The sequence below is a fragment of the Notechis scutatus genome, chromosome 1 (genome assembly GCF_049901735.1).
Source record: "Notechis scutatus isolate UNSWTSFEM ecotype Mainland chromosome 1, rNotScu1.2, whole genome shotgun sequence".
Classification (NCBI taxonomy): domain Eukaryota; kingdom Metazoa; phylum Chordata; class Lepidosauria; order Squamata; family Elapidae; genus Notechis; species Notechis scutatus.
This window is the reverse complement of record NC_142009.1, coordinates 340,011,357-340,026,647: the sequence shown is the minus strand read 5'-3', so window position 1 is coordinate 340,026,647 and position 15,291 is coordinate 340,011,357. Positions and strand designations below refer to the sequence as shown.

Below are 15,291 nucleotides of genomic sequence, written 5' to 3'. Positions count from 1 at the left end.
CCACTTGCCCTGTTGGATATCTCTGGAGAAAAGCAAAAAAAATTTCAAAATGGGGTGGAGATTATTCAGATAGCTCAAAATAAAGTTGTCCTCTGTAGCCAAATTCAGCTTTAGATTCTTTGGTGTCCCTAAAGATGGTATAGCCTTCCAAAGTGGCTTAAATCAAAACAGAGTTGACATTTCATTTGATTTGTTTGTTTTTAATTGGCATTCTCCCCAAATTTTCCACTTAAAGCATCTAAAGAAAGAAGCCATTTCTGAAGATCTTGACAAGACAATGGAAGGTGCCATTTACACCTTCTGCAAATGCATTGATTGGCCTTGGAATGTATGCAATTCATGTTTCTCCATGCTGTAAGCGTTCTGATGAGAAACCTAGAAGGCACCAATGCCTGTAATGTGTCAAGTCTAAACCATATTCTCAGCTGCAGAGTCCCTAAAAGTCCAATGTAGCTGCCTTTGAATCAGCAATAATTTCACTTTAATGGACCAACACCTCCATCCTATGGCTGCCTTTCTTCCTGCAAACAGGAGCTGTGCCTTGTGTCTCATCTGTCTTCACAAGTTTGACAGTGATGTTGCTTTGCTTAAATTTTATGAGAAATCTGTAAAAAGAAAAAAATCAAAGGTCAGCTGAACAAAAACAGAGAAGAGATTGGACAACCATTGGACAACCCTAACCCTAACTCAGAACTGGTCAGAACCTGCTGAATACCACCTCTGAATGCTCCAGCACTGGAAGTTTTTAACTAGAGATTGGACAGCCATTTGTCTGGAATGGTCTAGGGTTTCCTGCCTGAGGAGGGGGTTGGACTAGAAGGCCTCCGAGGTCCCTTCCAACTCTGTTATTCTGTTCTGACCGAATACCCAGGTTTATTATTGATTATTATTTCTCCTGACGTATACGTTTTCGAATTAAGATTTCTTGATCAATTCAGCTCACTTTGTTGATTTCCTGAAAAATCTGAACAAAACTCTCCTACTCAGCCTTACTTCACTTCCTTTGATCATTTAGGTTTTTTTTTTAGGACAACAGCTCATTCACAAAGGAACTACACAGGTAGTCCTTGACTTATGGCCACAACCGAGCACAACATTTATGTCGCTAGGCAAGACAGTTGTTAAGTGAGTTTTGCCCCATTTTTCAATGTTACTTGCCACAGCTGTTAAGTGAGACGCTGCACTTGTTTAGTTCATAACACAGTGCCGTTGTAATTTCGAATGGCCACTAAATGAACTGTTGTAAGTCGAGGATTACCTGTAGTCTAGACAAAGTTGGGAAAAAGGGGCGAGGGGCATATGGATAAAGACTAGGAACGATACAGACTGCAAGGCTCACAAATGAGAGGAGACCAGTATACAAACAAGCAGAAGTAGTTAGACGGAGGAGATGATCCACAACTTTTAATGACAAATAGCTATAAAGCCAGGTGAGGCAAAGCCATTTTTTTTCCAAGAAAGGAAATAATGAGTGAGGTAGTATGCCAAATATTGAGATTTGAACTGCTGGCAGTTGGCAGAATTAGCCTGTGATATTGCAATCCAACCACCACACCACCCGGCTCTTATTGCGTGTGTCATGGTCATAAGTCACTTTTTTCAATGCCATTTGAACAGCCCACAATGAACTGTTGTAAGTCAAGGACTGCCTCCTCTCCCCACCAACCTTGAAAGAGGAAGGATTTTCCTCTGCCCTCCTGTTCCTCCTCCACTTACCTCTCTAATGTGCAGAACAAGAAGCCCATCTGAATAGCAACTGACAGAAACGCTTTCAATGTCATTCAAGGTGATCGCTGTTTTGGGTTGAGCAGCCTTGAGATTAGCCAGGATGATGTGACTCTTTGTCAGAAGGAGTAATGGAAGTCCCTAATGGAATGCTCTCTCTATAGCAGACAGAGAGAAGCCAGGGGAAGCCATGCTTGGTCACCTAACCTTTTTAGAATGAGCTTAAAAATGTACTGAAGCTTTTTACCACCTTATGCAGATACATATAGTAGGGAAAAAAAGATAATTGTACAAAATCATCTAAGAAGTTAGATTACGAATGGAATCGATAGGCACATTCACAGAGCAATACTGATTTTTTTTTCTGAAATTTATTCCACAGTTTAAAAAACTGGAAATATATGAATTCAGTATTGGGCTCTGCTAGTGTAGCTATTCAAGAGGATGTAGTGTCAAGGTTAGCAAAAATGGTAAAGCAACATGTAGATTTAAATTTTAAAACCATAAATATTTTTGTTGGCACCTACATAAATAAAGGGAGTACAATACATATTTAATGTTACACGTGTTAACAGTGGCTAGAATTATGTTTGCACAACAGTGGAAAAATGAAGAGATCCCATAGATGAAAATTAAATTAAAAAATTACAATGAGCAGAAATGGATAGAGATAAGAGGTAGAAATTAGGCGGAAAATGATCATTGCTATGTATGAATTAAATTCAGAAGGTTGATAATTATAAACATGTTGATATAATTAACAAAATTAGAAATAAGCCAATATGAAGAAATTTAAATAATTTTTCTGTTACACTGCTGTACTTATTGATATTTGTTTCTGCTTTGCTTTTTCATTTATGAAATATTTTATAATATAATAGAAGTACAGACGTAAGGTAAAGATATATTGTTATAGAATAGATTGGTGATGATGAAATGAACATTATAAAGTATATTAAGTAAAAATGGTGATTTGCTTGCATAAAATGATGTAATATTAGTAAAGTCTAGTAAGTAATTAATAATAGTAATAATATAAATATATATAATGGATTTGTGATGTAAGGATTAATGCAAATTGGAAGGGAAAGACTGCAGAGATTGTGCACAAGTGATTTGTACCAACTGACACACTGTATGTAACTGAAGATGGTTTATGTTTTATGTTTGTTTTGTTTGTTTAAAAAAAATAAAAAACTTTTATTTAAAAAAATTATCCATTTATGTATGCATGCACGCACGCATTGTTGCTATATATTGATTTAAGCAGAAACATGTAATGTATAACAACAATGTTACAAGAGCCTGCCTCATTTTTGGTAAGTTGCTTTTTTTTATTTATGTATTTACTCATTTCTTTAGTATCTGTTTTGTTTTAAAAAACAAAAACAGATACTAAAAAAATAAATACATACATACATAAAAAACAACTTACCAAAAATGAGGCAGGCAACTTGGCTAGCCAGCTACGCTGGGGTCCTCCTCAGTCTTCAAGGTTGCTGCGGCAAGGACGGCTGGCCCGGAAATCGGCACTCCACCGGGCTGGTAGCGACGGCAGCAGGAGAAGGTAGGCGACTGGAGGGGTTTGCTGCTTTGCCTCCTCACTCACCAATCGGTGGTGGGAAGGCAAGGCAGCAACAATGGAGGGCCGCGGGCGAGGGAAGATGGCGGGCAGGGCAGGGAGCGTCGGCGAGGGTGGTGGACGTCCCGGGAGTTGGCACTCGACCGGGGCTGGCGGTGGCAGGTAGGCAACCGGGTCGTACTTACCAATCCGCAACTTCGGAGGCCAGGGTAGGCAGTCCAGGCAGGCGAGGACGGCTAGCGGCGGCAGTGGCCTGGGCTTGTGCCTTCTTTAACAGCAGCTGCTGTGGGAGGAAGTCCAGGCAAGGCAGGCAGGCAGGCCTGGGAGGCAGGCTGGCTGGGCAAGGGCGGTTAGCGGCGGTGACAACCAAGGCTTGCGGTTTGCCCTCACTCAGCAGGGTGGCAGAAAGCAGGCCGTGTGTGTGTGTGTGTGTGTGTGTGTGTGTGTGTGTGTGTGTGTTGGGGTGTGCAGGCATGTGTGTATGTTTGAGAGAGAAGAGGTTCATGCATCACCCTCAAGTTTTTGTTGAAGTAGGAAACTAATATAATAGCATTTTTGGATGGTCTTTATAACATAAAGCAATGTAATTCAGCAAGGGAGGAGTATTCCTGGCCGAATGTCACCTTTCACCTGAGGATTTTGAAGTGATGGCTCACCCTATTTGCTGCTCTTCCATGCAAGGTCAGATTGGCAGAGAAAACTGTCTGTCTGTCTGTCTGTCTGTCTGTCTGTCTGTCTGTCTATCTATCTATCTATCTATCTAATCTATCTAATCTATCTAATCTATCTATCTAATCTATTTTATCTATCTTATCTAATCTGTCTAATCTAATCTATCTAATCTATCTAATTTATCTAATTTAATTTATCTAATCTATCTAATCTATCTTATCTATCTTATCTAATCTATCTATCTAATCTATCTAATCTATCTAATCTATCTATCTATCTATCTATCTATCTAATCTATCTAATCTATCTATCTATCTATCTATCTATCTATCTATCTATCTATCTATCTATCTAATCTATCTATCTATCTATATCTATCTAATCTATCTATTTAATCTATCTAATCTATCTATCTAATCTATCTATCTATCTTTGCCACCCATCTCGTATCCAACAACTCTGGGAAGCTTACAGTATAACAACACTGAAAACATTAAAACCATTCATTATAAAAACACAGCAGATAAAAAATATTGACAGATAATGACACTAAGTCATCCTTCAGTTGCTTGACTTGTGGTAGAGTGTGAATCCAAGCATGTGTTTATTCAATAAATAATTTGTTTATGGATTATTCTTGCCTCCTCTCCTACCACTCAGTTGATAATCAAACATTTCCAGTAACGTTCTTTTCTTCCAGAAGTCACAGAAATATTAGAAGACCATGTGGTTTTATGTGGCGGCCTTGCTGGGGTTCTATTACTTGTTCCGTTGGTACCGTGAAAAACAGATTTTACCAAACCTGACAGAGAAATATGTCTTCATAACTGGCTGTGACTCTGGATTTGGCAATCTCCTGGCTCAGCAGTTGGATGCGAAAGGCCTTCGTGTCTTGGCAGGTTGTCTGACCCAGCAGGGTGCAGAGAAGCTGAAAGAAGCGACGTCAGAACGGTTGCAGACCATCCTCATAGATGTCAACAGCACAGAAAATCTGGACAAAGTAACGGAATGGGTGAAAAGCCAAGTGGGAGAAAAAGGTTGGCACAGAACTCAGGCAGTCTTGGGTTTTCTTTAGGATTTGACTAAAAATAGAATAATAATCTTCTGGTGTAAATTAGGGTGAATTTTTAGAAGGGTTAGCCCCACTTTTTGTCACAACAGGCCTCTGAAACTGATAATTAAAAAAAAACCTAAGGAGATTTTGATCCTAGATTCTCTAGGTCTGAAGTCCATTTTTTAAATCTCATCTCTACACATTGCCACTCTGTACATATTGGGCAATGTGACTTGCTCAACCTCCTTCTTTCAGTGGAAAATGTTTCTTAATATGTATCGGAGACAAGAGTTACTAAACTGGACAGAACTGTTGCCCTAATACTTTCCAGGTATTTTAGACTGCAACTCCCATCAGCCTGAGCACAGACTATGGCAAATGATTAATAGATTAAAGCAGATTAAGGATGCAAGTTGCTTGCCCTGCACTACATACAAATTTTGTCCTTGCTCATTGTGTCTTCTGCGATTGCTACTGATCTTTCTCCTCAGAGGTTTTCAGGAAATGGTAATTGCACATTGCAATTGGCTGTGCCAATAGACAGATGTGTCTATGCAGCTCCAACCAACACAGCCATGTGTTAGCAACATCAGGAAAGCTAAAATTTTCTCTTGTCCCACTAATCTTGAAATGAAGTACATGAAGTGGTGGTCTCACTTAGTGACTATTTCATTTAACAACCAACTTGTCAGTCTCAATTTTTTCAAGTTCTCATCCTGCCTTTATAATATATATTATAATGACTGAACACGGTGAACACACGGTATCTAATGTTCCTACATTTTCCTCTTTTCCCAGCAGCAACCCTGTCAGGTAAATTGACCTTAGAGACAGCTGAGTGGTCCAACTCGTTTTCATACCTAAACCAGGACTAGAATTCACATCTTCTGGTTTCTAACATGGTTGCCATAACCACTCTAAACCAACTATTCGTGGTTGCTAAACAAGGAGTAACTGCATTACTATGTCTTCCAGCAGCAGTGCATACTTGTCATGCCAGGCATATATCAGATTGACTGATTTCATAATATTTGGAAACTTTCTCAATTTGCATGGACTTGTAAGATTGAGTACTAACACTACCTTCAATAGAAGGTTGCTATAATGGAATTGAAAGCACATTTCTTCCCCTTGGCTTTACTTTCCAGGGGATTAGAGGAGATTTCTTTTAAGACATGTCCCACATCTCCATTCTTCTGTGGTCTGAGATGTCTCTTGCCTAACCATTGTCCTGGCAGCAACTCCTCTTCTTATCTCTCAAAGATATTCCCACAGATCATTACAAATAAGATTTATGAAAAATGATTACAAGTATTAGGGAGTGTTCATCATTAGAATAGAATAGAATTTAGAATTCTTTTTTGGTCAAGTGTGATAGGACACACAAGGAATTTGTCTTTGGTGCATATGCTCTCAGTGTAAAAATGTATTCATCAATAATCATAAGAAACAACATTTAGTGATAGTCATAGGAAACCAAATAAGCAATCAAAATCTTACTAGGAAACTAAATAAAACAATATAAATTGTAAAGATACAAGCAACAATGTTATAGTCATAAGTAGGATTAGATAGGTAATAGGAAGGGTGAAAAGAATAATAGTAATACAGTCTTAGTAAATTGTTTGACAGTGTTGTGGGAATTAGTTGTTTAGCAGAGTGATGGCATGGAGGAAAAAATGTCCTTGTGTCTGGTTGTTCTGGTGTACAGTGCTCTATAACATTGTTTTGAGCATAAAAGTTGAAACAATTTATGTCCAGAATGTGAGGGGTCTGTAGATATTTTCACAGTCCTCTTTTTGACTCATGCAGTATACAGGTCGTCAATGGAAGGCAGGTTGATAGCAATTGTTTTTTCTGCAGTTCTAATTATCCATTGAAGTTAGCTATCAAATGCCAAAGCAAATAAAAACATGATAATCATATTTAAATTGGTTGCTGCATGAAATCATAACAGAGATGTGTGTGGTGGACCAGTGCGGTACTGCATAGTGATTAAAATGTAAGATTAAAGTAGGGAGGCCCCAGTTCTAGATTATTCTCATTTTGTGACCAGGCCAGTCACTCTCCTGTAATCTTTTTCAAGGGTTATTCTTGTAGGGAAAATGAAAGTGAACTCAAGAATACCCCACCTTCAGTTACAAAACAGGTTTTAATGAGAACATTGCACATTGCACAGGAAAATCTATGGCCAAAACCAAAATGCTGTTATCCTTTTCTAGGTAAGCATAATTCTAAAAGAATTGACCAATGTATATATTGCATTGTGTCTTATTGTTTACTAGGGAGACGTGCCAAAAATATGACTTAATCTTCCCAAGTCTATGAGTTGAGATTAAGCTTCCATAAATCCCAGCTCTTGAGAGCAGAATTGAATGGGATATTCTTTGGATGCCTTAGAGCCGTGATGGCGCTATGGGGAGAATGCAATACTGCAGGCTACTTCTGCTGACTGCTGGCTGCTGGCTGACAGCAGTTCGGCAGTTCAGTCCTCACCAGCTCAAGGTTGACTCAGCCATCCATCCTTTCGAGGTGGGTAAAATGAGGACCCAGATTGCTGGGGGCAATAGGCTGATGTGTAAACCGCTTAGAGAGGGCTGTAAAGCACTGTGAAGCAGTATATAAGTCTTAAGTGCTATTGCTATTAGTTCTCTAAGCTGCCTTCTTCACATGTTTCAAGAAGAAGATTGGCTTGCCTAACATTTAAAAATAGAGGGTGTTCTAGAGGGATGCTGCTGTATAGGCCTCTTATCACTTAGTTGATGCCCCCTGTTTTTCTTCTTCTCATTAGGACTTTGGGGATTGGTAAACAATGCCGGTATTTCTATCCCAACTGCCCCAAACGAGTGGCTAACCAAGGAGGATTTCAAGAAAATCATAGATGTCAATCTACTTGGGTTGATTGACGTGACCTTACACATGATACCATTGTTGAGAAAAGCCAAAGGACGTATTGTCAACATTGCCAGCGTAATGGGCCGATTAAGTAATTTTGGGGGAGGCTACTGTCCTTCAAAACATGGGGTGGAATCTTTCTCTGATAGTCTCAGGTAAGTGCTATTTTCTGTTAACAGTATTGGCAAAAATTCAAATCTTTCTGGGACAGTGGAGTAAATTCTTTCATAAAACAGGTGCATTTCAGAATATAAAAGCGATTGTCACAGTAATAACAACAGTATTAGTTTACAGAAGTGTTGCAGGATACAACACTAGTGTAACTGCAGACTGATCAATTTTCTCATTTAGCACCAAAGTTAAATACAGTATCTGCAATCCAAATCTGGACCATGCTTTTATAAATACCAACATTCCAAATTGCCGAGCAAACTTTTACATTCCAATCAGGGATTTTGACTCCCCACCCTTCTAACACATCATGCATGACCCAATTGGTTAATTAAAAAAACATTACAGTAAGAGAAAAATTGATACATAAACAGGTAATTGATAATTATTAATTAACAGGAATATTTTGCCATCACTATTGAAATTCCTCTGCTGAAAGTAACAGAGAGTGACTCATGGATGTTTGGCTCAGGCTGAAGGAAGAAAAAGATTATGAGTTTTGAACTGTAATGCGACACAAAATTAAATTGAGCTAAACCTTTTCAAGTGCAGGTAGACTGACCTCTCCTTTAAAAGAAATGATGGTTAGATCCAGGTGTATGAGAGAGACATAACAAACATAAAACAATGTAAAACTTACTGGCTAAAAAGCAAAGTGGAATATAGGTAGAGCCCCTTGACTTATGAGTCATGACCTGTTGCTTACCACCCGTTCAAAATTATGGTGGACCTTTCCAAGACTACTCACAACCTGGATTTGAAGTTCTGATAGTGTGCGCGCGCACACAGGCACACGTGTCACGTGATTGCATTCAGCAACTGGCCTGCATTTACAGCTGTTTTCATTGTCCTGCGAGCACATGACCGCAATTTATGACTTTTGTTAGAAAGCAGCACTTCTGGTTTCTGACAAAAAAAAAAAACCATTACAGAAAATGGATTCACTGAACAAATGGCATCTTCACTTAGTAACTCTGGTGACTTAATGACCACGACAAAAGTTGTAAAATTGGGTTCAGTCATGACCCACTTAACGACCAACACAATTTATAGCCATAATCCCAGACTCAATTATGGCTGTATGTTGAGCACTACCTTACATTATTAAATATACACCAATACACACATTCTGAAAAATGAAGTTAACACAGCATCGTAAATGTCACTTTCTCTCAAAAGTTCTGGGTTCCAGTGCCAACAACTTATTCCCATTGAAATAGATGCTTGTCACCAGGGGTGGGATTCAATTTTTTTTAACAACCAGTTCTGTAGGCATGGCTTAGGTGGCGGGTGTGGCTTGGTGGTCATGTGACTGGGTGGACATGGCTTGGCGGTCATGTTATTGGCTGGGCGTGGCCAACTCAATATTCACATCGAGGCACGCATCTCCTCTTCTGGCCTCTCAAGACTGTGGGGATGCTGCAACAGTCGCAAGTGTGAAAAATGGTCATAAGTCACTTTTGTCAGTGCCATTGTAACTTTGAATGGTCACTCCACACAAGCAAAGTACCAGCAAAGGAGGGGGAAAAAACTCCAGAGACGTTCCAGAGACAGGAAATCTAGTCCTGCCAAGAATGTAATAAGGAGGCAGTTTCTGTAAGCAACACCAGAATGTTTCCTTCCTGCCTTCCTTACAGGATTAGGCCAGTAATTTCTTCTAACAACCGGTTCTCCAAACCGCTTAGAATGTTAACCGGTTCTAGCGAATAGGTGCGAACTGGTAGAATCCCACCCTGCTTGTCACCCCAAAATATAGAAATAGCTCACACAGAAAACCCTTCCTTTTCTCTCCAGCTTTCCACCTGCTTCAAGCACATGCTTTTCGGAAATCGAGTAATTCCCCAGCATAGATGGATTTTGATTTGCAAAACCATATTTGTAGCATTTGCAATCTTGTCCATTCTGGTCATTATAAAATGTTCATTGTAATGCCACAGCCCTTGTTTTACAAGCCAAGATGGGAGCTCCTCACTGGAGTGCTTAATTGATTAGCAACTGTCCTGCCTGTCATAACTATGGCAGGGCAGATTTTTGTGTGTGTGTGCCATTGTTAAAAATGCAATTGGAGGGTTACATTAAAAAAAAAAAAAGATCCTTCCCATCAAGGCGCCCAGACATGACATTACAAACTAGTGACTTGAGTTCATGCCTCACAATGAGTTCCAAACAAAACACCTTAGGGTTAGCACAGTGTGAATAGCTAATCCCTTATGAGATTTTAAATTCACACAGCTTGAATTAATTCGGTCTTTCCCAGCCTGCTTTTTTTTCCAGATGCATTTGCTTTGGCAAATATAAAGCCCGTCTACGCATGGGGAGAACTAGGCTGGAAAAGTCTGGGCCCTTGGCTGAAAAAAAGAAAAAAGACCTGGCCAATTTCAATTCTAGAGTTATCCCACTACAGTATTGTAGCCTCGAATCCCCAGGTTACCCCCTGGAAACATGCAGACCAGCAAGACAAGCAAGAATCCTATAGACAACACTCCCAAGGGAATCAGGCAGATGAACCAGATTCCTCACCCTTGCTCTAAATTTGTACTACTCTTTCTGAAAATTAGTTCACATCCAGAATATCTGGAGGTCTGTGTTAACTGACAGCTGATTTGAGCAAGGAAGAGATAAGGAAATATTTTAGTACAAGATGTAGTAGTAATTACTGACTTGAAGAACTTTTAGAAGAAATTAGATGAATACATGCTTACTACCTCTGGCGGTTCAATATTGCCATTAGTATCTAAGGTGGGATATTTTGAAAGAATAACTTGTGCCACACAAGCATGAGGGAGGGCGCAAGATTCGTTCCTGGTTTTGGTCTGTTTTGAGGCATCAGGCTGCCTAGGTGGAAACAGAAAACGGAAAACCTTTGCACTGATCTTGCTTCAGAGTCCTTGGACCCATCATTCCAGGAGCTATACTGATTAACAGTTGATTTCCAGGTGCAATTCACAATCCTGGTCTGTTGTCTGTTTAATCTATCTATCTATCTATCTATCTATCTATCTATCTATCTATCTATCTATCCATCCATCCATCCATCCATCCATCCATCCATCCATATAACTATCTTCTGTCTATCATCTATCTATCTATCTATCTATCTACCGTGTTTCTCACATAATAAGGCCGGGCATTTTTTTTTTTGAGCCCCGAAAAAACGGCTAGGCCGTCTTTTTCGGGGGGTGACTTAATTCCCCCCCTTGCATCCTCGCCGACAGCCGCTCCTAACGGGCGATCATGGCGAAGCGCAGAGAGCTCCCTACTCCCACCTTTGCTGCAGACACCTTTGGCACCCGCCGCTGTTGCTTTCCCTTCTGCCCATTCCGCCACCACGTTTGGAGCTGGCGCGTCCGTGTTTGGAGTGCCGCCGCCATTTGGAGCTCCAAACGCGGAAGTGGCAGCTCCAAACATGACGGCGGGCGGTCTTTTTATTTTGGTCCGCTCGAAGTTCAGAGCGAGCAAGAGAGGGAGACTGCAATGCCTCCATCTGAGATGGCAACCTCACTAGTGGATCACAACGTGGCTGGAAGCCCGAATCGGCGGGATACGATGACAATCTTTTTGGAGCGAGAGGAAAGGGAGAGAAGAATTGCGAGGCGTAATTTGCAGGAGGAAGTGGGTACCCCACAGCAGGGAGCCCAAGGAAGAAGGGCCGGAAGGCAACGGAGAGCGTCCCGTAGCTCCGGAAGCAGCCTAGAGACGCGCCCGGGAAGAGGCGCAGATGCTGCCTTGTAGTCCCCAAACCAACTCCAAACGCGAACGTGTTCCAAACGCGAAGCCGGTCGCTAAAGAGCCAGAAAGCAGCAAGGGCGCCAGGTGGAAAGGACAGGGTCACGATCACACGGAGATGGCCAGAGAGCGGAGCGCACATAACTAAAGGCGGCGCACGCAGTTGGTTTGGGGACGAGGCTATTAAAGGCCTGGCTGTTCTCCCAGGCGGTGGGGCAAAGTGAAAGTTAAGCTCCTACTTATGAAGTTTTCGGTTTTATATTGTTTTTGGGCTGCTCATTTTTTTCCCCTTTTGTAATTTTTTAAAAAAGTTTTAATTGTAAGCTATTCAGAGGTGGGAGTCAGGCAGCCTATAAACTATAAATAAGTTAAAAATAGTATTTTTTTTAAAAAAATGGCCATCTCTTCTTGCTTTATTATATATAGCAAATACACATACCCTTGCATGCATACACACAGGGACAATGGTAGGAATGATGAATTTAAGATTATTCCTACTGCAGTTTTACATTTTTATGTATTATATCCAATTCTCACTTCTATATAATAGATTTGAGAGAAGAATAGCAAATACTCAGTTTTCAGATTTGTATTTGTTGTATCCTATCCTTTTTTCATCTACTTCCAAAACATTTTTTTATATCTATCACAATCATTCTGCAGTTTCTCTACCTCTCTTATCCCGGGCTATTCCTAACCCCCATATTATATTCTTTGTAAAATCTATCTATCTATCTATCTATCTATCTATCTATCTATCTATCTATCTATCTATCTATCATCTATCTATCTATCTATCTATCTATCTATCTATCTATCTATCTATCTATCTATCTATCTACCTACCTACCTACCTACCTACCTACCTATCCAATATTGATTCTATTCTATTTTATTCCTACTACTCCTACTCCTACTCCTACTCCTACTCCTTATTCTATTCTATTCTATTCTATTCTATTCTATTCTATTCTATTCTATTCTATTCTATTCTATTCTATTCTATTCTATTCTATTCCATTCCATTCCATTCCATTCCATTCCATTCCATTCCATTCCATTCCATTCCATTCCATTCCATTCCATTTTTTCTTCAAAACGCATTGTTACATTTTTTTTCTCTTGTCTCCCATTTTTTTCTCCCCATCCCTCATTCACAGTCACTTTTGTTTCATCATTTCACCAAACAACCTTTTTTATACTTTCCATTCATGTAACACCACATACAGGTAGTCCTCGACTTAAGACCACAATTGAGCCCCAGATTTCCGTTGTTCAGTGAGACATTCAGTGAGTTTTGCCCCATTTTATAACATTTCCTGCCACCGTTTTTAAGTGAATCACTGCAGTTCATAAATTAATAACCTGGCTGTTAAGTGAATCTGGCTTTGTTGCAAAAAGGGATCACATGACCTTGGGACACAGTAATTAACGGTCATAAGTATGAACCAGTTGTCAAGCATCTGAATTTTGATCACATGATCACAGGAATGCTTCAAAAGTCTTAATTGTCAAAAGTGGTCATAAGTCATTTTTTTTTTAGTGCTGTTGTAACTTTGAACAGTCACTAAATGAACTGTTGTTAGTTGAGGATTACCTGTAGTTCTACAGCCCAGACTTTTTATTTTCAAGTAAAAAGAATTATATTCTGTGCTTGTTTAAGAACAGGTTGGAGAAATGTTGGAAGTGTCATCAGATACCCGAATCATACTACCATATGTGGTGGACGTGTGCAGAGGACAAAAGATATTGGACTAAAATCCACACACGGTTGGAAAAAAATGACAAAAAACCACATAGATTTAAAACCAGATATATTTTTATTGGGCATCATACCTGAAATATACAGTAGAGAATTGTTATATTTGATTGTAAATGTATTAACAGTGGTTAGAATTGTATTTGCTAAAAACTGGAAAAATGAGAAAATTCCAATGGAAGATGAAGTTATTAAGAAAATCATGGAGTGCTCAGAAATGAGTAAATTGACATTTGAAATTAGAGAGCAAGAAGATAAACAATTTTATAAGATATGGGACTTATTTTATCAATGGTTAGATTAAAAAAACAGGGAAATGAAATATTTTACAATACTCTATAATATAACTATAATAGAATTCGAGAGATAAAGTAATGTAAGAATAGACTACTATTGAATGGATTGGTGATGATAAAATGAATATTATAAAGTAGGTTAAGTAAAAATGGTGAATCGCTCATATAGAATGATAGAATATTAAACAGTTTAATAAACAATAATGATAATATATATAGCTTGATTTGTAACATGAAGATTAATCTAAATTAGAAGGAAATGACTAGAGATTATGCACAAGAGATTTGTACCAACCGACACACTGTATGTAACTGAAAGATGGTTTTATGTTTATGTTTTGTTTATGTTTGTGTAAAAAATAAAAAACTTTTTAAAAAAAATTATATTCTGTGCTATAGAAGCACAGTTTACAGAAGTAAGAGCTGTAAACATTTTCCCTGCTTCCTTTTGGGAGATTAATATGTTTTATAATACTTTTTCATACAGAACACCAAATTTATACTTTCTCATTTCCCACTCACCCCACTTTCTGTTACTTTCCGTTCTTTCCTTTTGTCCATGCTCCCGCATTTTTCAAGATGACACAGCCATAATTATCTTCCTGGACCTGTGGTAGATAACATTATTTTTTCCCCCAGACTTGAACTCTCCCCCTTTGGAGTGAAAGTCTGCATATTAGAGCCAGGTTACTTCCAAACTCCAATCAACAATGTGAAAACTGTGAACGAAAACCTCAGGAAAATCTGGGAGCACCTTCCAGAAGAAACCAAGGAAGTGTATGGAGAGAGTTATTATAATTCAAGTGAGTGGCATTCCCCCTTTTTTTCTTCAAAACCTGATGTCACACACTATGGAGTCCAGGGCTTCTAGTTCAACGGCAGAGTTTGGCAGTGTTTCTTAACAGATGGGCAGTCTGACCCTGTGGTTGTTAACTCTGAATGTTAAGTTTGCTTCCCCCTTAAAGGGGACTTTAATTCAAGTAAGCCTATCAAAGAAATTTAAGAAACTTATTTCTTCAACTAGGAAATATGATTCTATTAAATGATATGATATTCTCTATCAAATAATCAGAATGGGTAGAAATTCTGTCTCACCATCCTTTCCTCTACTCACACACGAGGCGAGGGAGCTGAGTAGAAGAACAAGAGGGTGCCCTTAGCACTACTCATTACCTGCTCTGTACAATAGTATGTGGGTTTATGTACAGGTAGTCAGTGTATGGACCAAAATTTAGCTGGCTAAGTGGAGCATGTGTTGAGTGAGTTTTGCCCCATTTTACAATCTTTTGCCACAGTTGTTAAGCGAATCACTATAATTGTTAAGTGAGTCAAGAGGTCGTTAAGTGAATCAGGTTTCCCCTCACTGACATTGCTTTTCAGAAGTTGGCTTGGAAGATTATACATGGCGATA

The 15,291-nt window shown here is 39.2% G+C and overlaps 1 protein-coding gene across 1 annotated transcript; it reads left to right on the top strand.

Annotated features, from left to right (window-relative positions):
* The first annotated feature begins 4,679 nt into the window (after window positions 1-4,679).
* On the top strand, window positions 4,680-14,875 carry LOC148133620 (retinol dehydrogenase 7-like). Its single transcript, XM_087952828.1, has 3 exons — window positions 4,680-5,016; window positions 7,825-8,083; window positions 14,520-14,875. The coding sequence occupies exons 1-3, from the start codon at window positions 4,704-4,706 to the stop codon at window positions 14,749-14,751; spliced, it is 804 nt and encodes a 267-aa protein (XP_087808954.1). The 5' UTR covers window positions 4,680-4,703; the 3' UTR covers window positions 14,752-14,875.
* The last annotated feature ends 416 nt before the right edge of the window (window positions 14,876-15,291 follow it).

Bases quoted from the DNA above. Each gene is read 5' to 3' on its own strand.
- LOC148133620 (XM_087952828.1), top strand. From the start codon at position 4,704: ATGTGGTTTTATGTGGCGGCCTTGCTGGGGTTCTATTACTTGTTCCGT. The intron at 5,017-7,824 runs GTTGGCACAGAA...TCTTCTCATTAG, and splicing joins AAGCCAAGTGGGAGAAAAAG to GACTTTGGGGATTGGTAAAC. The intron at 8,084-14,519 runs GTAAGTGCTATT...TTTTTCCCCCAG, and splicing joins TCTTTCTCTGATAGTCTCAG to ACTTGAACTCTCCCCCTTTG.